The sequence below is a fragment of the Microcaecilia unicolor genome, chromosome 5 (genome assembly GCF_901765095.1).
Source record: "Microcaecilia unicolor chromosome 5, aMicUni1.1, whole genome shotgun sequence".
NCBI classification, from domain to species: domain Eukaryota; kingdom Metazoa; phylum Chordata; class Amphibia; order Gymnophiona; family Siphonopidae; genus Microcaecilia; species Microcaecilia unicolor.
The window spans coordinates 53,825,965-53,852,605 of NC_044035.1; the positions used below are offsets into that span (position 1 = coordinate 53,825,965).

The 26,641-nt window shown below is 41.8% G+C and overlaps 1 protein-coding gene across 1 annotated transcript; it reads left to right on the forward strand.

The window, feature by feature from the left end:
- GOLGA7B (golgin A7 family member B) lies at positions 1 to 26,166 on the forward strand (the record flags this gene model as incomplete). Its single annotated transcript, XM_030204736.1, has 4 exons — positions 1 to 132; positions 11,748 to 11,900; positions 19,163 to 19,264; positions 26,056 to 26,166. Coding segments are annotated over 4 exons (498 nt in total), but the record flags the coding sequence as incomplete, so codon positions are not given.
- Positions 26,167 to 26,641: the final 475 nt, after the last annotated feature.

The following is a 26,641-nucleotide window of genomic DNA, read 5'->3' on the forward strand; positions in this document are numbered from 1 at the left end:
TTTCAGGGTCACAATTTGCAAGAACTTAGGAGAAGTGCGTCTCTGGCTACCAAAGTCTTTATTCAGAGAGATTACAGTGAAGGAACCATGTGTCAGTTTCAAACCAAATTTCCACCAGAACTGGACAGTCGGGTAATCAATGACTTTATTAAGTATTGAATTTATTAAGTAGAAAGGTTTTGTCTTAACAGGGATGAAATACAGTTATGTTTTATGACAGAGCTGGTATCTATGTTGCTTGTAAAGGTGGTATACAACCCTACTCATCTTGAAATATCCGAAATTAGTAATATACTGAGGAAGGAATTGTGAAAATTCATATATTAGACAAAAAAAGAGCTGTTCCTTAACTTCATACCGTCCCTCCTTGGCTTCCCTTGTTGTTCCCCCCCCCCCCCAGATGTGCCTTCTTCTTTGTTCCGCCCTTGCATTTGTTTGATGTTTATTCTTTATAAATTGTTAGCCACATAGAGCCTGCTATGTTGGGAATACGTGGGATATAAATGTTCTAAATAAAAATAAATAAAAATTCAGTTTAGTGTTAAACTAAACAGTGACCTTGGTTTACCCAATTTGAGGCCAAAAAGAAGGTTGTGTAAAGCTGGAACAGAGATTGAGCAGGAAGCTGAATAGCAATGAATTAAGAAATACTGTGAATTTACCTCCAGATTCTATATATAGTGACTAAAGTTATGTGTGCAAATTTGGTAGTGAGGCCAAATTACATGCAATTTAATTAACAGGCCAATCAGCACAGATAATCATCCAATAATGAGCAATTATCAGCACTAATTGGCACTAATTAGAATTTATGCGTGCAACTTTCTAAGCATATTTTGTAAAGTTGTGCATGTAAATTTGAATGTGCTGATCTGAAAAGGGGTGTGGCCATGGGAGGGGCATGGGCAGGTTGTGAGTGTTCCTAGAAAGAGTTAGTGGTTACTGAGGATGGGCAGACTGCAAGGGCCATTTATCTGTCGTCATGTTTCTCTGTTTCCTGTATATAGGTACTGATTCTGATATTCCTTTCCGTGCATGCAAAGCTGCTTGGGAGATTTATATATTTAATTCATTTATTGGTATTTTTATGCCATCTTTCTGATGCAAATCAGGTCTTCTCACACAGTTAAACAATAACAGTAAATACAGCCAGTGTCAAATGAACAATCAGAAATTTGGCAGGCAATCCTGGCAAGAAATAGCTTAAAACAGTTGATATGAAAGTCAAATTCAGTAAATGATGTCCACATTCCTAACCAGTTCTAAAATGAGTGTCAGCCCCTTATGGGACAAAAAAACCCTGAAAAATTGTTTGCAGCTTGAATGGAATGTTGACAGTGTGATTTAGTGCAAAACATCCAAAAATGCCAACTTGTAATTCAATCTTCACACTACATCTGTTGCATATTTCTTGAAACATATATTCATTCCTGCTCCCTAGCAACTAATAAGGGAGAACCCCAGTTATCAGATGGCCTATATATTACAGTAGCACACGCAGTGTTAGGAGCAGAAATGTTAGATAAATAAGGAAAAGTACAAATATTTCAGTGGAATGTGGATAATAATGGGCCCGATATGGTAGGAAAAGATATACTCTGCCTGCTCTGCCTGTCTCCCGGTCTCTCTCCCTCTGGACTTGCATCTGATGGTGCTGGTTGAGAAATGACCACTCCAGCAGAAGCCTCAGTCTTCGACCTGCTCTCTCCACGGTCAGACAGTGTCTCCGGTGCCAACCCAGAAGAACCCGATTGAAGCAATACACTGGGAAATAGGGGAGCAACAGGACCTACTGGGCTAAGCGAAACATTGCTTCTGAAGCCCAGGTTCTTCTCCCTGCCTTGAGCAACTAGTTCACCTGAGGTGATACAGGTAAATGCCATGATCTCCAATTGACGCATAGGGGGAACAACCGATGGTTTCCCCCCGGCGCTTAGGCATCATAAACTAGGAAAAGAGAGAGGAGTGTCACAAGTGTCCTTACACTCTGGCAGCCATCTTGGATCCCCCAGCACTTTTGCCTTTATAAATGAGATTCATGCATTCATAAATATAAAAACCAATATTGGGGACTAAACAAAAACTGCAGTAAGAATAATCTTGCCATATGGCCATGTCTTTTTTAGGTAGAAAAGGGCCCTGGTGTGTGGCAAAAATGGCCTCCTTACTGCAGCTTGGTAAAAGGACCCCTCAGTTTGGTGTTAAAATAAACAATGACCTTGATTTACCCAATTTGAGGACAAAAAGAAGGCTGTATAATAATTCAATTCATAATACGCAATAGATGCTTCAACAATGACATTTGACAGTGTCAACTGCAATATCTCCTTATCAGTCCAGTAGGAAATAAAAGAAGCAAGAACACTCTTTGGGGCCCTTTTACTACAGGGTTGCTGCAATCCAGAACTACTGCCGGCCCACTGCGGCCACTGGCAGCCGTTCCACCCCAAGCACACAACATTTGACACTGCCAGAAATTTTTCTAAAAGTGTCACCTCAGGGGATTACCACTGGGTTAATGCAGGAGACCTTACCGCCACCTCAAGGGATGGCGGTAAGTGCTCCCCCAAAATAGCCACACGGCAAGTGCGAACTTACTGCATGGCAATTTCTTTTTCCACCTTTTTTTACCCACTGTGCTAAAAAGGGACTCTGCACATGGCAAAAACTTGCACTGCAGCTAGTGCAGGGCCCCTCTTACTGCAGCTTTGTACAAGGGGCCCTTAAATTGGTAAAGAACCTCTGTTTCACACTAGCTTTAAAGGGATATATTAGATATTACAGCACATTGGATATGTTCTATTTGAATAAAGGTAGTTAGGATAAGGGACGAGGATAAATGATTTCACTGGATGATTGAGAGGACCTAGTTTTTCAGCAGAATAGGCAAAAATCTACACTACTGTTTTGGAAGCTTTTAAAAAGAATTCTCAAGTCCTAGATTATATAGAATGTAGAGTTCGGAATTGAGACATCCAGGTTGGGATGTGCTCAGCTCCAACAGTAATTTTAAAAAAGGGATCTGCCGACCTGCTGGAGTGCATATGCATTTCTTGGCACATAGGTAGGAGCAGCCATTTCACAAAAGGCCCACACTGAAAAAATAAACGGCACAGATCCAGCAGCTTCCACATATGGAAGTGGTGGTTTCACAACTTCGATATGTAAATGGTGCCATGTTCACATGCAGCTGCCCCAATTTAAAATCCTTCACACGCTAAATAATGAGGCCACAATTTTAACATGATTTGATTCGGGAGGAGGAAATAAACTACAGAGGATTAAGGGGATTGACTCCCTTAATTCCTCATGTAAAGCCCTGGCCAAAATGAATACTTTTTAAAAACCTATGTGGGCCTTTGAGCTGGTGTAAAACCCAACATAGAAATTTTTCTGCCTTTGTAAAGTGATTTTAGTCCCACCTAAGTCAAATCCAAACCAAAGCCTCTTGAAGTCTCCGCATGGTGTGGATGTCCATGTGTAAATAGCAGCTTCTTGAAATCAGTATTTACACTTGTGTGTGATACACACGCAAAGTGATGCTGTTTACATGTGGATGTGCCCTTATGTTTATTGGATTGGGCAGAAAAGAATTTTAACTGTTTTAGGACTGGTAAATATTGGTTGGAAATAGTTGTTTATAAAGTGGGATTACAGCATATTTTCTCAGCTGTGGTCTTTATAGTATTTATTTTACTATAATGAAGATTTTAAGAACTTTCCTGTTCATTCTGAGAATATTTTTTAATGATGTTAGTTTCATGATGTGTTTTGATGTGCATGTAATTTTATGCTGTATGTAATATATGTCACATGGAGGGGCATTTTCAATATGACGTCTAAATCCGATTTTGGATGTTCTACTGAAAATATTCAAAAATCAAGCAGCAAACGTGGCCATTTTCAAATTTGAAAAATGTCTATCTTTTTGTTTCAAAAGTAGTCATTTCCTAGATGTTTTTAGACATTTTGTGCTTAGTACTTTTTTTCCCCTTTTTTTTTTTCCTTTTGTGATCATTTAAAAAAAACAAAACATCCAAGTGAAGAATGCACAAAATCAAGCCATTGGGATGTAGGAGGAACCAGCATTCTTAGTAAGCTGGCCACACAGACATCTCAGCGAAAACAAAAAAAGGGGTGAGGAAAATAGGCTGTATTCAAACAATGGGGCAGACGTATAGTTTAGTTAAAACAATGATTTTTATTGTGAATAGGTGACTCAACACAGCCGTGTTTTCGCGCCGTAGCGCCTTCCTCAGGAGTCTATAAAAACAAATATAATGACAGATATAATACATAAATACTGCATACAAAATAAATATATCAGTGTACGTATATACTAAATGAACATCTCAAAACATATATATGAATTAAAACCAAATGAACATATATAGATGTAAAAAACAGAGCAAAATTATAACCAATTTCAAATACATGAAAGTAATGTTAAAATAACAGTCATGTAATCTCTAAAAGTATTAAATGTGAAAAAATGGTGTTGCAGAGTAACTGCATGCAATGCAAAAACAAATGCTTATACAGGGAGTAACGTAAGGTGTGATGTTTACACAATAGACAGCAAACACAGGGTTCCAAACAGTATCTGATTGGTTACATACAAGAGTCTGTAGGTGTCCAAAAATTGTTGGCCGGAGAGAGTACAAGGAGTATACAAAGAGTGACAAAGTGGCAACATGATGTATAGACAAATAGAGTGTATAGATGATAAGGGGTGAGGTAGATTTGAAACATGCACATGAAAAAAATAAGCACTTGAAAAAAATATGTATGAATATATATGTGAGAAAATAGACAGAGAGTGATGATAAGGTGCTAAGAGAGAGAGAGAGAGAGGGTATGGGGGGGGGGGGGAAGAAGAAGGAGGGGGGAGGAAGGAGGGAGGGAGGGAAAAACAGGACTAAAATAGGAAAAAAATAAAATAATAATAATATCAAAAAAGGGGTGTATCAAAAATAATCAGGTAGAAAAATGATATCAGAAAGAAAATTTCCAAGTGGATGTATAACTAACCTTCCGGAAGTGTTTCAATCTTTGAGGTGATTGGCACACTGGGGAAAAAACACTAAGGGATACACAATCCTTTCTGAAAAAAAATAAGAAATAAATGGATATGTTCAAAGTGGATATCTAAAAAAAGAATAGGAAATGACAAATACCTTTTCGCTTTTTTGTCCCGTGGGGATCAAGTGCACCTCCACACTCCGTGTGGTTTTTCTCTCACACAGACATCTCAGCAGAGCAGTGAAGGGGGGCACTGCAGTGGACTTCACATATAAGCAGTGCAATTTTTCCTAGCAAAAAAGGTGCCGGTACTCAAATGCCAGGCCACCCTTCAGGGGTGGGGTGATCACTGAGGGACTCACTCCACAATAGCCAGGCCCCCCTGCAACCAGTCACAGAATCTATGACATGGCAGAACTGGTGTCTTGAGCCTGAGCTCTTTCATTAAAACTTGTGGTCCATGGGTCAATTTTAGAAGACAATGGAAAAGGTGCTGGTACTCAGTACCTCCGAGTACCCCCTCAAAAAAAGCCCTGCATATAAGGTTCCAGGTACACATCTCTCCATTACCCTCTTATAACATATGATGAGCCCTCCAAAACCCATCAAAAACCTACTGTACTCAACTGTATACCACTACAATAGCCCTTATGGCTGCAGGGTCACCTATATATGGATATTGTAGGTTTTTGGTGCTACAAGTGTAGCAGTTAGAGTAGGATATGGGCCTTTCTCTACAGTGCACTGCACCAACCACTAGGCTACTCCAGGGACCTACTTACTGCTCTAATAGGACTGGCCATAACATCTGGTGCCATCATAGAGGCTGGAATGTACTGTTTCTTTCACATCTTTAGGGGTGGGAGGGCATCAGTGAGCACTGGAGGAGTAAGAAGAGTCATGACTTAATCGCTTCAGTGGTCATCTGGAGGGGCATAATTGAACAAAAACGTCTATCTCCATGGGCGTTTATTTCCGAGAACGAGTCCGTGAAGGGGCGGACCGAACCGTATTTTTGGAAAAAATAGACGCCCATGTTTTATTCGACAATTTGTGAGCTGGGCATTTTTGTTTTTCAGTGATAATGGAAAATGAAAGCGCCCAGCTCAAAAACGAATAAATCCAAGGCATTTGTTCGTGGGAGGGGCCAGGAGTCGTAGTGCACTGGTCCCCCTCACATGCCAGGACACCCTAGGGGGCACTTTTACAAAAACAAAAAAAAAGGTAAAACAGCTCCCAGGCGCATAGCACCCTTCCCTTGGGTGTTGAGCCCCCCAAATCCCCCTCAAAACCCACCGCCCACAAGTCTACACCATTACTATAGCCCTAAGGGGTGAAGGGGGGCACCTACATGTGGGTACAGTGGGTTTGGGGGCCGGTTTGGAGGGCTCCCATTTACCAGCACAAGTGGAACAGGTGGGGGGGATGGGCCTGGGTCCACCTGTCTGGTCCACTGCACCCCCTAATAACTGCTCCAGTGACCTGCATATTGCTGCCAGGGAGGTGGGTATGACATTTGAGGGTGAACATAAAAAGTTGTGAAACGGCATATTTTGTGGTGGGAGGGGGTTTGTGACCACTGGGGGAGTCAGGGGAGGTCATCCTCGATTCCCTCCAGTGGTCATCTGGTCATTTAGGGCACTTTTTGGGGCCTTATTCATGGAAAAACAGGGTCCAGGAAAAGTGCCCTAAATTCTCCCTAAAAACGCATATTTTTTTTCCATTATCGGCGAAAGGCGCCCATCTCTGATCGCCCGATAACCACGCCCCAGTTCCGCCTTCACCACGCCTTTGACACGCCCCATCAACTTTGTCCGCATCCGCGACGGAGTGCAGTTGAAAACGTCCAAATTCGGCTTTCGATTATACCGCTTTATTCGTTTTTGTGAGATAAACGTCTATCTCCCGATTTGGGTCGCAATATAGGTGTTTTTCTTTTTCAATTATAAGCTGACTGGTCATTTAGGGCACCTTTTATGACTTATTCATGATTGAAACAGGTCCAGACCAAAATCCTGCCCCCAACATGCCTCTGACATTCCCCCTTGTGATTTGGATACACTGCAGATAAACCACATAGAAAAATGTCAAAAAAAAGGGTTTCAAAAAACAATTTGGATGTTTTTGCAAGAAAAATGTTCATCTGCTGCTCTGTGCCACTTGGATGGGGGGTTTTTTTCTGTTTCAAAAATAAGCTCGATAGAGTCCCACAATTTTCTAAAAGTCCTTTTCTGTGTGTTTTACATGTGAAAAAAAGCTTCATAATGTTATTCAAATGTTTCTTTTTCCTGTTGCTCTAAGTTATTCAGTCATTTTTCCAGCACTACATTTTCTGAACATAGTTTCTATCTTGGGCATTCTATCTTGCATATTCTATTTTTATGACCACTTGGAGGGGGAGGGGATGGAGATTTTCTTTTCTGCAGTTTCTGCCAGTGCAGTAAATAGCTGAAGTGTATCTAGGGAAGATTAGTCATTAATCAGTAGAGCAGAAAGCTCTAAGGGTCTTTCTTCAGAGAGGTGCAATTGCCACAGGGGATTGCAAGAAGCGATACTGTACCATTTTTAGTTTAATAAATTAACAAGAAATGCAAGCATAGACAGAAAAGTTCTAATAATGTGCTTTTCTATTAGGAGAAAATCTAGGTCTCCTTCCCAGGCATTAACATGAAAAAGTCAGGAAAGGAGAGAAAAAAGAGAAATAAAAGGGAGGAGAATGTATGTAAGGAAAAATACAATAACATGAAGGGAAAAAATTGTGTTTAGGAGTTCAAACATAGTAGGAAGATCAAAGTTACATCACTATGGTACTTTTTATCATTGGTATGTTCAGGAGAATACTGACCTGGCACTGAGGTCTATAGTAGGAGTCAATCAGGCAGAATGTCTGGTCCTGTCCATATCAGCCAAATTATAGTTTATAGGTTATTGCCACTTGATATATCACCTCACTCCAATATTTATATGAGAACAAATCACTCTAGGGATACATAAAACAAATATCTCTCTAATAATTACATATACCTAAGTTGGAGCCAGAGCTTCAATCACAAATGCTTTTTGGCAGCTGATTCCACAAGGTAGGGGCACACCAAAAGAAGGTACACTCCTGGATTGCCACTAGGCAAGCTCTAGACAAGGGGGGAACAGATAGTTTATTGGTGTTAATGGACCTTAGAACCAAGGAGGTTAGATTGAGAACAGGAGATGGTATGAGCCTATCTAGTCCATTGTATGCAATGTAGCCAGTAGGCGGAGCTTGCTAGCAGTAGGCGGAGATTGCCACCATTTTCACTCACCCAAAACAATAGCAAACACTATTGAAAACAATAGCAAAAGATTATTAGAAATAACAGACTGCTTATGCATGGTCCATCTGTAAAAAGTCAAAAGCTGTTCCAGTTGGATAGGCACTGCCTTAAAAGGTGAAGGATAATTTTTTTTTTACTTATTTGACAGCTTTATAAATATAAATATAGATATAAATATAATTAAATAAACAATGAATATTTATTTTATTACATTTGTACCCCACGCTTTCCCACTCATGGCAGGCTCAATGCAGCTTACATGGGGCAATGGAGGGTTAAGTGACTTGCCCAGAGTCACAAGGAGCTGCCTGTGCCTGAAGTGGGAATTGAACTCAGTTCCTCAGGACCAAAGTCCACCACCCTAACCACTAGGCCACTCCTCCACTGTTTTAAAAATGGTTGTAGCTGGGAGAAACAGCAGTTATAAACTCTGTATTTTGTGATCATTTTTCTACAATGTTCTATACAATACAGATGGCCAAATTTCAGTGAGGATAGCCTATTTCCTGATGGGTTCATCCAAACTGTTGTAATCTGCCTTGGGAAGCCTGGTGTTATAAAGATGGAATATATTGAAATTACATAAAAGAAAAATTAAACTATTCTTTCATTGGGGCACATCTGTTTTGTAGAAGTTTACATTTTAGATACACAAATGGATTATTCTATTTTGAGCATGTTTCAGGGACAAGTGATTTTATAAGTCAAAATAAATATAGAGGATCCAAGATGGCGTCCTAAAGAGAGGTTGCACCAGATGCTGTCGTTAGCGCTCCGACAAACTGCCAAAGAGAACTCTGAATCCCATTAAGATGGGTAAAAGAAGAGGGAAAGTAAGGGATATTCCCTCAATTCCTGCTGGAACTCACCCTCCAAGGCAAGCAATGCTGGAGCGCTATGGGATCACGTTGGGACCCGCTCAAACTTCCTCTGTTGTCGAAGCCAATACTTCGGTATTGGCTGGAAGTCTAGACGGGGTTTCCCAAAGCCCCGTCATACATGCGGCTCCCCCACAGCCAGGAGGGAGCACAGAAGTGGGGACTGTTGCTCTGCCTCCAGACGAGGGGCAGAACGTACGGAGAGGGAATTCACCCATGCTGGAGAATGAAGAAGAAGATCGGGTAGGATCTAAATTATCAAAAATTCCTACGAAAACATTATCTGAATTGAAAATGATCCTTGATACCCCTACTCCTAACTTATCGCTGGGCTTAATAAATAGACCTGCCATAGTAACATTGGAGTCACTTTGGGACTTGACTTTTAATATGCAAGCCTCTTTACAAACTTTAACGCTTCAACATTCTAAAGAGATTAAGGTTCTAACTGAGGCAGTTCTATGTCAGGAGTCAATAAATACAAGACAAATCTCTGAGGTGCAACAAATCGGAGAAAACCTAAAGGAACTTGAAACTTTTAATCAAATTACCTTGAAAGAGAGAAATTATATTTTTCGAAGAATGGAATATCTAGAGAATCAATCCAGGAGACTGAATTTACGATTTACCAATTTTCCAAGGTCTCCTATTATTACACCTGTGGAGATAGTTAAAAAAATATTTAGTAGAGGTTCTAGGAATGTCAAGTGATATGTTACCTCCCATAGTGCGGGTACAATATTTTCAAAATAATCCTGAAGGTGTAATAAATACTCAAACGCAAAGGGGAGATGATATGAACTTGGCATCCTTTATTGAATCCTCATTAGAAATTATTACTCAAAGAACAACTGCATTAGTATCTTTTGCCTTAGAAATGGACCTTAATACAGTATTGAAACTTTTCTTCAGACGTTTAGATTCACTGTTTTTAGACTCTAAGATAAGAATATATCCTGATCTCACAAGAGAAACACAGAAGAGACGCAAGGTTTTTTTAGCATTGCGTCAAAGAGCTATAGTTATTGGAGCAAATTTTGTGCTCAAATTTCCATGTATATGTTGAATATTATTTCAAACAAAAAATTATCAATTCTTTGAACCTAAAAAGTTAATAGATTTCCTGACTTCTAGAGAAGAGGAAAATGTAAATGTAATAGTCAAGTAACAGAATGTGGACTGCAAAGATCGCTAGGAGGAAGATAACGGATCAGCACCTCTCTTCTAATTGTTTTACTATTGAATGTATAAGGAATTCTTTTCCTAATTTCCTTTCTTGGATCTTTATTTCTGTATTCTTCAAAGTTTAGGACGATATTGTTAAAAGTTAATTTCGATGGATAAGAATTTCAACATATGATGAACATTGCTAATTGCAAAATTATATTGTTTTGTGCTATATAATAATATAATAATAATAAAGAAATTTAAACATAAGTCAAAATAAAAATAAATTTGTTGTTTCATGCAGATCTCTTTTGTTTAAATATAACTAAATGGGAACAGAAATTTAGGCACGATATATAGAATCCAAGGATTAACGTGTGGGAAAGGTTTTTGCTTCGTGGTAACTGTATGGGCAGATGCTGGGAATACTCACAATATTTACAGCACAGGTTTAGTACAAGGTTCCCTGAGCTCTCCATTGTAATATTTCTGTAGTTTAAAATAATGTGTAACAGTTTCCTTTTCTTATACAAGAAGTGATTCAACAGGTATGTATTTATTTTTTGACTGATTGATTTAATAAAATCCTACATACCTTTTTCTTGGACCAACAATGGTCCATTCAAGATCGTATACATATACATAAAAACAATAATGTTAAAAGAAATTAGCAGAAAATACAGCAGCATATATTAGTCTGTGGGGAACAAAAATCAGATAAGATGTTGCTTCCCTAAGATCTGTTGGGAACGTATTCTAGAGTTCAGTAGGTTATCAATAGAAATCAAACAAAATAAAACATGGAAAAGAAAATAAGATGATACCTTTTTTATTGGACATAACTTAATACATTTCTTGATGTCCCCATGCATACCTCCGACCCACCCCCATCCTCCCACCCTGTCAGACTGTCATAGTAATGCTTGAATGTTTTCACTTATATACACTGTCGGCTAGCACATTTGCTTATTTCCGATCTGACGAAGAAGGGCAACCTTCGAAAGCTAATCAAGAAATGTATTAAGTTATGTCCAATAAAAGAGGTATCATCTTATTTTCTTTTCCATGTTTTATTTTGTTTGATTTCTATTGATAACCTTAAGAGTGGACTAACACGGCTACCACACTCCTCTACTAGAGTTCAGTAGAAAGGCCCTTTTCTGCCCCTTCATCAAATGAATTTCTTAATAGAAGGGATTCCCAACAAGGGTGCGACAGTCTGACAGGCACATACATTTGCAAATCATAGTATAATTGCAATGGCTTCTGGTGTTAAGAGAAGACAACTAGACTAGAATATTTTGAAATTCTCATCTAGTCAAATCCAGCTTCATAGAAGACCTCTGTGTTGTTCCTATCCTTTTATTAGATTGAAAGGCAGCTCTTCGAAGAGACGGTGAAGAATCTGAATAACTACTATGTGGAAGCCGAGAAGATTGGAGGCAGCTCATACCTGGAAGGTTGTCTTGCATGTGCTACTGCCTATTTCATCTTCCTGTGCATGGAAACCCATTATGAGAAGGTATGTGTTTAAAAGAAACATAAGAAGGGGGTTTGATCTGTAGCATAACTAATATGAAGAAAGTAAGGAGGTCCCCATTTGTAAGCCACAGAGGTAAACTGAAGATATATAAAGCCTAAACCAGAGAGAGGTACAAGCAGAATTAGAGTGAAGTCAATGGGAAAACTAGTTAAGGGAAACAGAGATTGAAGACAAATGGAAGGAAAATGAAGATATTTAAGTAATTTTAAAAAGCATAGGTTCCAATTACTCATCTAAAAAGTGGATTTACACATGTGAAACCAGGACCGGTGTTAGATTTGCTGGGGCCCAATGCAGAGACTTAGAAGGGGGGGTGGCTAAAATGCACTGTCAGGTTGAGCTTCCTTTAATTTTGGGCAAGCTTTGGGCCCCTGTGTTGTGGGCACCCAGGGCAGTGGCCTTGGTTGCCACTCTTTAATGCTGGCCCTGTGTGAAGCCATAAATGTGGTGACTTTGGAAAAGGCACTACTTACACATGTAAATGACAACATGCAGAGTTCCTTGCATGGTCTGGCCATGCTTTAGGTGGTCCTTCGAGTACACACATATATTCTATGTTTACAACAGCAATGCATGTATTCCTCAACATTTGTACCCACCATCATTCACACTCATTGTCACTCTGTGTGAATATAAGACATAGAGCCAACACGTTTTTGTGACAGTCTCTGTATAGGGAAGTATTACACAGGCCCAGGCTCACTACAACCTCTGATCTGCTGATAATGATTACTGACCGTAAGATTATCCATACCAATAATGGTATAGTTTCCATAGCAAGATTAATAGTAAGCAGAAGTAAAATCCCAATAATAGTTTCTTATAATTCCTATAATAAGCTCAGGGAGAGATATTCAGCTTGCGGTGTTCAGAGGTTTTTGAAGCCACTTACAACCGCAGGCTCAATTAATCTCAGATATTCAATACCAGGGCCACATGTGGGCTCCAGGATTGAATATCTGGATATGTAGAGTCACCTGGAAGTTAACTAGGCTTCAGTCGATATTTATAGTAGGACGATGCCCGGTTAGCTTAGCGGATAAAGTTAGGACAGCATTTATGCTGTCCACAACACATAATCCCTGACCAACTTACCTTTTTGGCCTGGGGCATGGAGGAACCTGTGATGGTGGAGACTTATTCACCTCTCTGAATCATAAATCCAGCTCCCCTGGGACAAGTTTGACATTATGAGGAAGGCTCCCTTCCTCATGGCTATTGTGCATGTACATTTATAAAATGTTCCAAATAATGTGAATGTTGCCACTGATTATAAAACAGTGTTATATACATCTCACAAAGGAGCCAACTTTGTAAGTACCAGTGAGTGCCGAGCACTCCCAATATGGAGCAAGCACCTACATTGTGGCCAGGGAGGGGTAATTTATATTGGGCCCGATATTCAGACTGCAAGAAATAGCCGGGCTGTCTCCCGCGGTCGGCGCTAAACCTGGATATTCAATGCTGGTCCATTTCCGGTGACCAGCATTGAATATCTGGTTTAACTTTGGCCAGCCTGATTTTAACTGGCCACGCTGATATTCAGTGCTGGCCACTTAAAGTGAGATTGGCCAACGTTATCCCACCTATCTGGCTGCCAAACTTGGCCACTCTCGCTTTAAAAATTGGTGGATAGCCGGTTATATCGCCCAGTATAACCAGCTATCTTTAAGCTGTTAAGCGGTGATATTCAGTGCCAAAGAGCTGGCTATCCAGCACTGAATATCGTCAGATAGCCGCTTTAAGTGCCGTTTTAGCGGCCATTTTCCATTGAATATCGGGCGGATTGTGTTTTTCACAGAAATATCCCTTCATATGAAGCTGCTCTGCTTCTTGTGCATTTATATTTAAATAATGGCTCTGTTTTTTGTGCATAGGAGCCACATACATCTACAGCTTCAATAGTGCTATGTGCATTTTATAAAAGGCTCAGCTCGGTCGGGGGAGGAGTGGTGGCCATGTGAATCTTGTTGGCATGGTGATTGTGCTTACCTGCTGTTACCGCTTTTGGAGATTGCCCCATACTAACTGAAAAGGGGTTGTTTGAACTGCTTCCCTGGCAGTTAGGACTTCCTATCCCAGTCTATAGTGTGATATGCTGCCAAGAATTTGCATCCTGGAGGGGTTGTCTTGCAGTGGCCCCGAATGAAGGAGAAATTGGGGCTTTCGGGCTCAATGTTACTCTCTCACCTCCAGTTTCCAACCCACCATCACATTCCATTGACCCCAAAGTTGCTGTGGGGTTTCCCAGTACGGAAGTCACTTTGGTTGGGGGCATGCTCTCTCGGGCATCAGGCGGTGAGCAAAGCGAGGCAGGCATTTGAAGCAGAATGCAGGAGGAACTCCAGAGTCCTGTGGCAGTGTCACTGGAGAGCATATGGAAAGTTCTCCAGAAATTGGATTCTACAGTTGCTGATTCAACCAAAGATGTCTTGAAGCTTGTGAGTAAAATTGATGACCTGTCTAAAACTTTGGAAAACACTCACCCTGATTTTTCTACTCAAATTGACACTATAAAGGAAGATGTGAAATCGTTACAAGATTTAATAGCTGTTATGGTTACTGACAAAAATGGAAGATTGAACAACTACAGAATTTTAATCGGAGATTAAATTGTTTTGTGAACTTTCAGAGCTCCCTGGGGGATTCCCTTTAAAAAGTACTTAATTGAATTCCTTACGTTTCCTCAAGAAGCTATTCTGCCTGTGAACAGATATATTATGTTCCCACTTGGACTCTTTCTGATGATGACACACAAACCCAGGCACTGGAAGTTAGAACTGAAGTATTGAATGTATCTGAACTGCTGGACTTTTCTCTCTCTCTGAAGGGTCTGACAGAGCCACTTTCTTGGTGTCATTTGTATTTGAGCATAATTTTTAAATGCTATTTTGAAATTATATTTTCAGTATTCTCATACTTTGTTTTGTAGTAAGAAGGTGTGGGTATATTTTATTATTTTATTTTGGTGCATTTTTACCCCACATTTTCCCACATAAGCAGGCGCAATGCGACTCATATCCTGATGTGACTAGGCAAACACAAGATCAAAGAAAAGCCTTCTTAGCCAAGAGCTAAGAGGTTTTGGCTTTAGGGGTGTATTTTTTGTTATTGTAAATGTTAATGCAGCAGTTCACAGGACAAAGAGACAAACAGAGACTACAAACAGGTAAGGGAATGAAATATGAACTTGGGGACAGTGAATGGAGAAGAATAGGGAGAGGGGATGGGGGAGATAGAGGAAGGAGTAGTGGTGTCTGGGATTGGAAGCTAGAAGGGGTAAGGAAAGCTGAAAACACAAATGAGGCAGGTGAGGGTGGAAACGTTCCGACTACGGCACACAGAAAAAGGTTACAGGTACTGAACAAACTCTCAGCTTTCTCTGCAAACAACGATTCAGCTTTCTCTCCCAACAACGCTCTCGCCACTCTCCAACTGCACAAAATCGCTAATGGGTCTAAGGACGACTTCCCCCTTACCCTGGTCACATTTATTTCAGGTCTAACTAAGGACGCCCATGTTCCCACCCTTGCGAAACCATTTTGGCAGCAGTTATACGCTGGGGGCGCCTATCTCGTAATGCCGCCCCTAACACGCCCCCTGTGGGGATGACCATAGATGGGCGTCCTCGCGCTGAGGGCATCCTTATGGCCCTGTTTCGATTAATGGATTTGGGCGACCTTCTTTCACGGGGACGCCCATGTGCCTTTTGTGTCGCTTTCTGGATGCCCTTCTCTTTCGAAAATGAGCCTGAAGGTGTATAAAACCTTATGTGTCAATATTAACACCTTGAATTTAATTTCTTTGTTTGAATCTCCTTATTCTTAGGGTATCACATCCCCACTTTTTGAGGTCTAAAGAGGCAGATAAATAGGTTTAATGAAATTTGTTTTCTTTGTTAAATATTATGCATATTTTGCTTGGGCACATTTTCACTTGTGATATATAAATAAAAATAAATAAATAAAAGTTTCAGCTTTGACCAAACGTTTTATAAAAACTTGGCCAAGTTTTAAATGGGTGGACTTAGATGTTCATTTCCCCACCTATAGGATCTCTGCAAAGTCATCATTATCGTAGCTAAATGGATAAAAAAATGAAATGGAAAAAGAAAAATATAATAGCCCAGTGTTAAACGTACAGTTTACTATCCAGCTTATAATCGAAAGAGAAAAACGCCTATATTTCGACCCAAATCTGGAGATGGGCGTTTTTCTCGCAAAGGCGCCCAAATCGGTATAATCGAAAGCCGATTTTTGGCGTTTCCAACTGCACTCCGTCGCGGAAACGAATAAAGTTGACGGGGGGGTGTCGGAGGAGGGACTGGGGCATGGTTATTAGCCGAGGAAAGATGGGCGTCTGTAGCTGATAATCGAAAAAAAAGCAGTTTTTACTGCGATTTTAGGTCACTTTTTTGGACCCTTTTTATTCACGAACAAGTCCCCAAAAAGTGCCCCAACTGCCCAGATGACCACTGGAGGGAATTGGGGATGACGTCCCCGGACTCCCCCAGTGGTCACTAACCCCCTCCCACCAAAAAAACCCCCACTTTAAAAACTTTTTTCCCAGCTTGTATGCCAGCCTCAAATGCCGTACCCACCTCCATGACAGCAGAACGTGTTCGATCCTCTCACAGCCTTTCCCTGGGTCAGATGTGGCTCTCGGGTGCACTACAGGGTCACATCAGCATTGCATTGTGGTGGGTGTAGGGTATTGGGCTCCGTGATTTCATTAGCTTGTGTTACAGTCTCACGATGTTGGTAGGCATTTCTCCCATGGTGCTTTCCCCCCTGCCTACTGGGTCAAAGTGTGCCCTGTTGTGTTTCCTGTTGTAGTCCATGCGGTAGTGGCCATTTTTGTAAGCCAGTTTTAGTTCCCTTTCCTCTGTTAGCCACGTTAGACAACTTAGTTCTTACCTTGAAAGTGGCTGAAAGAGGGCATTGTACACCATTCTGCCAGCTCTGACCTACTGCTAATCTCAGTACCAGGGAGACTCGTTGCCAGTGGGCCACAACCTCTGCAGTTAACTGTGAGTAAACGTGCTTATTCCAATAAAGGACGTTTTCGGAGAGATTAGTCTTCATTTGTCAACTGGTGTGCCAATGTTATACAGCAGCAACAAGTCCTAGAGGCCTGCGTGTATGCAGGTCCCTGGAGCAACTTTAGTGGGTACCGCAGTGCACTTCAGGCAGGTGGACCCAGGCCCATCCCCCCCCCCACCTGTAACACTTGTGCTGGTAAATGGGAGGCCTCCAAAACCCACTGTACCCACATGTAGGTGTCCCCTTCACCCCTAAGAGCTATGGTAATGTTGTACATTTGTGGGTAGTGGGTTTTGGGGGAGGGGGGTTGGGAGCTCAGCACCCGTGGTAAGGGAGCTATGCATGTGGGAGCTTTTTCTGAAGTCCACCGCACTGACCTAGGGTGCCCAGTTGGTGTCCTGGCATATCAGGGGGGCCAGTGTACTACCAATCCTGGCCCCTCCCACAACCAAATGGCTTGGATTAGGACGTTTTTGAGCTGGGCATTTTTAGTTTCCATTATCGCTAAAAAAAACAAACGCCCAGCTCAAAAACGTCCATTTTTTCGAAAATACGGTTCGACCTGCCCCTTCACGGACCCGTTCTCAGAGATAAACGCCCATGGAGATAGGCGTTTGCATTCGATTATGCCCCTCCACAGATCCTTGAAGTCAATATTCACAAAAAGCTAAGCACCTAATTCAAGGTGCCTAAGGGACTCTGTTAAAACGCTGCGGTACTGCTCCTGAGGAGTTGCAATGCTCCAATCCGGCACTACCGCCGGCCTACCGTGGGAACCAGCAGTTGCGCTGCCCCCACTGCACACCATTTCTGGTTTGACCAGAAATATATTTTTCTTTTTACCGCTGGGGTAATCGGGCAGCACTGCATATTCTTTGAGATTGTATTTGAGGTGGGTGGTGGCATGCGAATGCCTATGTTATGCATTTTTGAACCACCTCAGCTTACTGCCTTTCTTGGAACTAAAAAAACTTGCTACTTCATCACAAGTTCAGGAGGAATGATAATAGTTTAATGTAATTGTCTGAGATAATTTAAGTCTTTTCCTAATTGATTATTTACCTATTATATTTTTGACCTCCTAAACTTTAATCTTGGATCTCAAACTAGTGGACTTGAGGAACCGGTAGGCTTAGATTTTCTTATTTGTATTTTTTTTCTTGGCATGTTGTATTACTTTGCTGTAGAAATGTTGTAATGCTTGGTTGTAAAATTAAAAATTTCATTAAAAAAAAAAGAACACAGGAGTCACAATGTATGTGAATACTTTATAAAATGTGAGCAGACTGCATTTTGTATGTACATTTTGTATGTACATTTATCCCTGTTATTCAGCAGGTGTAAATATACATGGCTTCATTATAGTCATGATTTCAGCAGTATTTGTGCTCCTATGCAGTGCCGTAGCGAGGGCAGCTGACACCCGGGGCGTGTTGCCGCTGTGCACCCCTCCACCCCGGGTGTAGCACGGCGCACCCTCCCCCCTCCAGAGCGCACCCCCCCGGAGCGCGTATTTACGAGGGAAAGCGGCGAGGGAAAGCGGCGAGGGATGGGCAGGAGGGCCGAACCGCCCCGAGTGCATGTCGCTGGGAGCTGCGTCGGCTCCACTGGTTCCCTGCTCTCTCTGGCCCGGAACAGGAAGTAACCTGTTCCGGGGCAGAGGGAGCAGGGAACCAGCGGAGCCGACACCCCCCTCCAGTGGCGTGCACCCGGGGTAGACCGCCCCACCGCCCCCCCCCTTCCTACGCCACTGCTCCTATGTCATAAAGGTAGAGAGACACCATTCTTGATGGATGTAAAATTATGTGTGTGGTAGACAATTTTCTAAAACTCTGTCACCTGCGTTATTGGAGGTCAGAGGAGGCAACAACAGACATAGGTTTGGATATATTCTCAAAACTATGCACATTGTTTTGCCTGGAAAAAGTGCCCACAGAAAAAGCAGGTACAAGTTTTTTGTTGGTACTTTTTCCAAGTGCATTAATCAAAGGAAAACTACCTGCATAAATATTACCCGTGGAGCTTGCACCAATGTGATCAAGTTAATTATTGTCCCCTTTAGCCAGATTCAATGGTCTCCTTTCTGGAAGAAATAAATCAAGGATGGAGAGGGATGGGTGAGGGATGACAGGGGCAGCAGAATGGAGAGTTAGTGACTTTCTTTGCACTTGATAGTTTGTTTGTTTTTTTCTTTTGTAGGTATTGAAGAAAATTTCCAAGTATATTCAAGAGCAGAATGAAAAGATCTATGCTCCCAGAGGCCTCCTAATTACAGACCCTGTAGAGCGTGGCATGAGAGTTGTATCCTTTAAATGGAAAAGTAAATGAACATGGTTTGTTACTGTTAGGTGTCAATAGCTGAAATGGGCTTGATATTCTCTCCCCTGGTAAATGGGACCTTCCCAAATGCCAGTGAAAAGGAAATACTGTGGGAGACCAGGCTTCAAATCAGGACCTGGCATCTAGGACAGACAAAGAGGGACTTATTCTGAATACTGTGCAATGATACCATCTAACAACCAGCAGAGAATACATGTAAAATGGACTACTGTGCATGCCCTTAACAGCTGGACTGGGAAAGATGCTTCAGTGGGAAAAGTTCTAGTAACTCCAAAATTTCATTTCATTTCTTCGTATGTTACCCATCATCTTATCAACCTGGAACCGAGTATGACATCATTGTAAAAATACACTGCCCAAACATTAACATAATTGAACAAAATTAACACAATGAATAGGCATCCTAAAGGAAGATGCAAAATCTAGTAATGAGCAGCAATGATACCCTGTATGTTGTATATTAATTTTTACTAATGTTTTTTTATTAATGTAGCCACTTCAATATCTATGTTCAAGGGCAGTTAATCAAATTTATAAATACTAGATAATAATAATAAAGTGCCTGCATGTGAGTTTAAACTCCCACCAAATGACACTCTGATCAAAAGAATTTTCTTTTAACACTTGCAGCTTCAGTACTTTTGATACTTTAAAAATAGTTAATTGATAAAGATGTTTGTAGTCGGCTGAGTTACCTCTATGGCATGACTTTATTTGTCATGTAGAGGTACAGTTCTTCAAAAGTAATTTTGAAGCTCCTACGTAGTTTAACATTGATAAGAAGCTAACACAGAGCATACACATACACTGTTGAAGCTTCTTAAAACTAAGGACAGGGATGGGTGTTAAAAGTTAAAATAAAAATAAAAAACTTTTAGGACCAAAGAACATGAATTTGGAACAACTTCAATAGCAATTTTAAAATAGCAGCTCTTGGGGAGTGAGGGGAGGAGAAAGGCACTCCCATCCCCCCCAACTCATTTCAACTAAGTTGTATATTCCAATACACACTAAGCTAATTTTTTTAAGTCAATTAAAAAAACCCCTAAAGTAATTCACCACACATCCAAAAGTTGAGGCACTCAGTAACACAAACTTTCACTTAAGTTGAACTCAAGCAAAATATGCAGGGTTCTGTTAAGACTGGCATTGATCCTTTGGGGTAAATGACCTCAGTATATCCAACTAAGTGGCCAATCATTTGTAATAGGCTATGAGAGTTTAGGCTTTGTGTTTTGTTAGAGCCAGCACATTTTAGTAGGGGGTTGATATAAGTGAGAGATTGTGGACTACTGGGTGACTCCCTTTATTTGATGTGCTTAGAAGACTTACAGTGATACCACCTCACAAAAGTGCCACCTAATGGTACGGCCACCGCTACCTGCACTTTCCATCTTCTGCCTTTAGAATATTCTTTAACATAAAGGGGAATTCTATAAGCAGCACCTAAAGTTAGATGCCAAAAAAACTGGGTGCTAAGCTAGTATTCTACAATGACAGAGCTGTGCACCAAATCTGTTATAGAACACTAGTGAAATTCCACAGTTACGTGCCAGATGTAAATGTTGTTGCCTAAAAGTAGAGTTGGGTGCCTCAATGCAACTTTATTTTATAGTGTGTGCACAAGAATAGCCATTTTGAAAGAATTTCTAAGAATCTGGAAGTACATAGTTTTTAAGAAGCTGGAAATATGTACAAAATTGGTGATCTGAAGATTCTTTGATGTGGTGACAAAAGACAGCCTGAGTTCCTGAGGAAGCCGCGAGACGGGTGAAATAGTGGTCCTGTTGAACATAAGCTAAGTGCTGTTTTTTTTTAGTATATGTACTGCTCTTTGGCGCTTTGTATCACCATATGAGTTTTTGAATCAAAACTTGGTGCACAGTGAATGGTAGCACAGTAAAAATATAAAGAAAAGAAAAAGGAGCTTTTGAGTCCGATGATAGAAACATAATACCAGCTAAAGTTGTTGCTGGTTGTACCCCAAAGGTGCGTTTTCCTAAGGGTTTCTGAGGTCTCTTTCTCCTTAATAGAAATAAGTTCTTACAATCATGGAGATTTGTTTGCACTGGTGTAGTTGTGGATGCTAGAATAGTCAGAATGCCCCTGATATGCCTCCTCCTTCCCTCCTCCCACGTTAACACCCTCTTTGCAGTTGCGCACGAGACAAGTTAGACACTCCGTTTACAGAATAGAGGAGTAAGTCTGTTATGCACACAACTGTTAATTAGTGCCAATTAATGCTGGTTAACACCACTTATTGGTACTTATCTCCAATTAAGTGCCAATTAGCTAATTATGCTACACACGTTATTGACCCTATTCTATAACTGGGTGCATAATTGCACACCTGACTTGAGGTACTATTTATACAATTGTAGGGAAACAGCCTTTATTCTCTTTCTTGTACCACTAAATGCTGGAGTTCCTGCATTACATCCCTGTGAGAGTGTTGTAAGAGACATATACCCACGGATTCTATATAGCGCAACATAATTCGCGCACACAAATCCAGTTGTATTCTGCATTTGTGTGCGCAACGTAGTTAACAAGCCAATCAGTGCTGATAATTGCCAATTAACAAGCAAATATTGACAATAATTGACATTAATTAGAATTTTGCATGCAGAACTGTCTAAGTATATTCTATAGCATGTTGCTAGTAAATTCTAAGTTGCACAGTTGAAAAGGGGGTGTGGCCATGGGCGTGGAATGGGCAGGTCATGGGCATTTCTAAAATCTATGTGCATTGTTATAGAATACAGCCAGCCAACATCTAATTTAGGTTTTGGCATTTACACCAAGTTTTACTCGGTGTAACTGCCCACAACTAAATTTAGTCACATGGATGGGCACTCGGTATATTCTATAAACCATGTAGAAAAAATATTAAAATAATACCTTTTTTATTGGCCTAACTTAATTTTTTTTACTAGCTTTCGAAGGCCAGAACATTCTTCTTCAGGTCAGGGTGGTATGAGTAAAAGATGACATAAGTAGTGGTGGGGAGAGTAAGAAACAGAGAAAATGAATGGGTGATGAGAAGGTGACAGAGCAATATAATTTTATGGTTTATAATCTGATAGGAAATCCAGATCTCTTTATTAGTCTTTTCTTGTTGATGTTGAAGTATCTTATCATTTTAACTTTAAAAGTCTTATGTTTGTAGACTGTTTAAAGTTTCCTCTTAGTATTCTTACCATAGGCCAATGGTGCAGTACTCTGGTTGTGTATTCTAGGCAAAGTATAATGTAGATTCAACAGCCAGCTAAACCATCCCCAAGTAGAAGCTTTACTAGTAGACTCTCAATTCTTACTCAAATCTTCTTTATTGTAGTAATCATAGCAAACAAGGAAAATCAACTTACAATTCAGTTGCTTGGAAGAGAATTGTTGCCTTCTGCAAATAAAGTTCTTCATCTAGCCACCCCAGAGGCAAGGAGCTGGCCAGAACCTCAGCCCAGTTGACTTGAAAAGCTGTAACACTCAAAGGGGAATAAGGGGGAGTAACTCAGGGTAAATGAATGGGGAACAGTTTGGGGAGATGATGAAAAATTATGATGGAATCACAGTAAATTAAAGAGGAACCAGCCCCTAGAAAAGCTGCTGATCACAAAGGCATGCTAGCAAGACTAGGACTCTCTCGCACAGCTCCCAGGGGCAGAGAGGGAGGGCTGGCCCTAACTCAGAGCTATGAGCCAATAGGTAGAGCTCACAAGGAGTCAATCACAGAAAACTGCAAACTATAGGATAGCAGCCCCAGTGCTTTTTTTGTAGGAAAAAAGGTACCGGTACTCATTATGGGTGGGGCCCTGCCCCTATGATAGCCACACCTATGTTAGCCACACCCCTTGGCACAAATAAACAGGCATCATTAAAAATATGATACTGGTATAGGAGAAAAAAATAACTTGAATTTTTTCATTATAAATAATTTCTGTAAGATGTTACAGCTCCAGTATACCCAGTGCAGAATAAGATAGCAGATATAAATTCTCAAATTGGACATATTCCAAACACTAAAATGAAAATAAAATGATTTTTTCTACCTTTGTTGTCTGGTGACTTTGTTTTTCTGATCATGTCGGTCCCAGTCTCGGATTCTGCTGCTCTCTATCTGCTCCCTTAACTCCGTTTCCAGGGATTCCTTTCCATTTATTTTTTTTTTTACTTTCCTCTTCATTTCTTGCTCTACATCCATAAGTAAAAGCTGGGTCCTCCGCAGACTTGACTGGAGGAGGTATAGAGTGGATCCAGTTTTTGCCTATTTTCTCCATCCATGTGCAGTTTTTCTACTCTTTTCCCTTTCCCTCATCTCCGTCAGTATGCATCTCCTTCCTCTCTCTTCCCTCTCATCCATCCATGTCCAGCATTTCTCCTCTCTCCTCCCCTCTATCCATGTTCATCTCACTTCCTCTCTTTCCCTCTCCTCCATCCATGTTCATCTCACGTCCTCTCTCTCTTCCCTCCCCTCCATCCATGTACAGCATTTCTCCTCTCCCCTCCCCTCCATCCATGTTCATCTCACTTCCTCTCTCTTTCCTCCTCTCCATCCATGTCCAGTATTTCAACTCTCTCCCCTCCCCACCATCCATGTGCACTTCCTTCCTCTGTCTTCCCTCTCCGCTATCCAAGTCCAGCATTTCTTCTCTCCCCCTCCATCTGTGTGCATCTCCTTCCTCTGTCTTTCCTTCCCTCCAACATTTCTCTTCACTGCCCTCCACTCCATCCATGTCCAGCATTTCTCCTTTCTCCCCTCCCCTCCATCCACATGCATCTCCTTCCTGTCTTCCCTCTCCTTCATCCATGTCCAGCATTTCTCCTGCCCTCCCCTCCATCTATCTATGTCCAGCAACTCTCCTCTCTCACCTCCCCTCCCATCCATGTCCAGCGATTCTCCTTTGCCCCTATTCTTTCCTCTCATTCATGTCTAGCGATTCTCCTCTCTTCCCTGCCCTCCATGTCCTGTGATTCTCCTCTCTCTCCTGCCCTCCCATCCTATCCATGTCGAGCATTTCTCCTCTCTCCCCTGCCCTCCCATCCCATCCATGTCGAGCATTTCTCCTCCCTTCCCTCTCCTCCATCCATGTGCATCTCCTTCCTGTCTTTCCTCTCCTCCAACCATGTCCAACATTTCTCCTGCCCTCCCCTCCATCCATCCATCCACGTCCAGCAACTCTCCTCTCTCCCCTGCCCTCCCATCCCATCCATGTCCAGGATTCTCCTCTGCCCTCCCCTCCCATTCATGTTCAGCGATTCTCCTTTGCCCCTATCCTTCCCTCCCCTCCATGTCCAACGATTCTCCCTTCCCCCCTATCCTCCCCCTCCCTGCCATGTCCTGTGACTCGCCCCAGCCTCCACCTGCCCCCGAGATCGTTCCAACCCCATCCCCACCTGCTGACCCTCAGCTCACCAACTTTCCGTTCTTCCCCCTACAAATCTAATATTTACAGAAGTCGCAGCGCGAACTGGCGGTAGTGATGACAGCAAGCAGGCAGGCTCGCCTCCTTGTCGCTTCCCTGCCCTCTCAGCACAGCTCAGGCTCAGCGAGCATCCCGCCTTTGTCACTTCCCTGCCCTCTTAGCACAGCTCAGGCTCAGCATCCCACCTTCATCGCTTCCCTGCCCTCTCAGCGTCCTGCCCTCGCGGAAAGGAAATTACATCAGAGGAAGGCGGGACGCTGAGAGGGCAGGGAAGCAATGAAGGCGGGACACTGAGCCTGAGCTGTGCTGAGAGGGCAGGGAAGTAACGAGGACTCAGGCAAGCCTGCCTGCTTGCTGTCTTCACTACCGCCGGTTTGCGCTGCGACTTCGGTAAATATTAGATTTGCAGGGGGTAGAATGGAAAGTTGGTGAGCTGGCCCTCAGAAAAAAAAGGTGGTACCGGCACAAAAAAAAGCACTGAGCAACCCTAATACTCTGTGCTACCTATTACACAGACAATGCAATTGAATACAAATAATACTCATACGTGTGTCAAATTGGCATCACTGACCGGCTAGAGTGAATGCCTGGCAGTAATTATGAATTTGGCACATGCTGAAAATCTGCGGTAGAAAATAATTATTTTCTACCATGGGAGCATTCCCAGCGGTAATCAGCAGTTGGCGCTCGCTGAATGGTTACTGCGTGGGTAACGTGTGAGCTCTTACCGCTAAGTGAATGGGTGGCATTAAGGGCTTAGCCTATAAATAGATACATGCTGGTTTTCATTTTGTCGCGTGTCCATTTCCCGGCCCAAACCTCCCCCTTTTTTCCAGAGGCGGTGGAGAAATGGCCCAGCACACGTCCAGAACACATGCCCACGCTACTGCAGACCACTTTTTGGCACACATTTGTAAAAGGGGCCCCTTAGGCACTGGCATTTACACCTGCTTTCAGCAGGCATAATTGCTGGCACCTTAAGTTAGACGTGGTTTATGCACATAGCCCCTATTCTACAAAGGGCATGGATAATTTATAGAATAGTGCTCAGCGCTCAAATTTTCAGCACCATTTATAGAATCTAGTCCTATCTGTACAATAGTGCTGAATATATATTTCTTTTAAATGCCACAGCTGGGTTTAAATATTGTCTCATATTGCATTGGTTGATGATATTGGATTGTAAAAGGCCTGTATTACAAGCGATGGTAATCATCTTTCAGTGGAAGAAGACACTGACTATGCATACCTAATAAAATCCAAATTCTAGAAATCAGAGATTGTGTTCTGTTTGCTTATTTCTTCTTTCCTTGACCCTTCTTTTTCCAGATTGAGATCTCAATTTATGAGGACCGATGTAGCAGTGGGAGCAGCAGCAGTGGCAGCTCCAGTACTACCAGCAGTGGAGGTGGAGGGGGGGTTGCGAACCGGGGTCGATGACTGGCAGAGAGTCCCTCTGGGGACGTTTACTGCCGGGATGATGGCCTTTCTGAAATCCGTAGGTTGAGATATCAGAGCACTAGGTTCTAACACTGGCACTTAAATCAATTTTATACGCTTGGGAAGGGTTTTTATTTTTACATTTTTTTAATTAAGGGAGGGGATAGTTTACAAGGGCTTGAAAAACATATGCAAATAATCCATTTGTAAGACAATAGGTGGACAAATATGGAAGATGAGGAGATGCTAAAGCGATAGACATAAAAGAATGAAGGATGAAACTTTGGCCTTATTTATCAGAGGCTTTTCTTCAGGCACACAAAACGAATACTTACCTGGTAATATGTTCTCTCTGGGGACAGTAGAATACAAGTCTTCCAAGATGTATGATAATATCAGAAGAAGCTCTATAAGGCATACAGCAGCTCTGGAATGTTCTGCGCCTTATAGAGCTTTCCACTGCTGCCCAGTACAC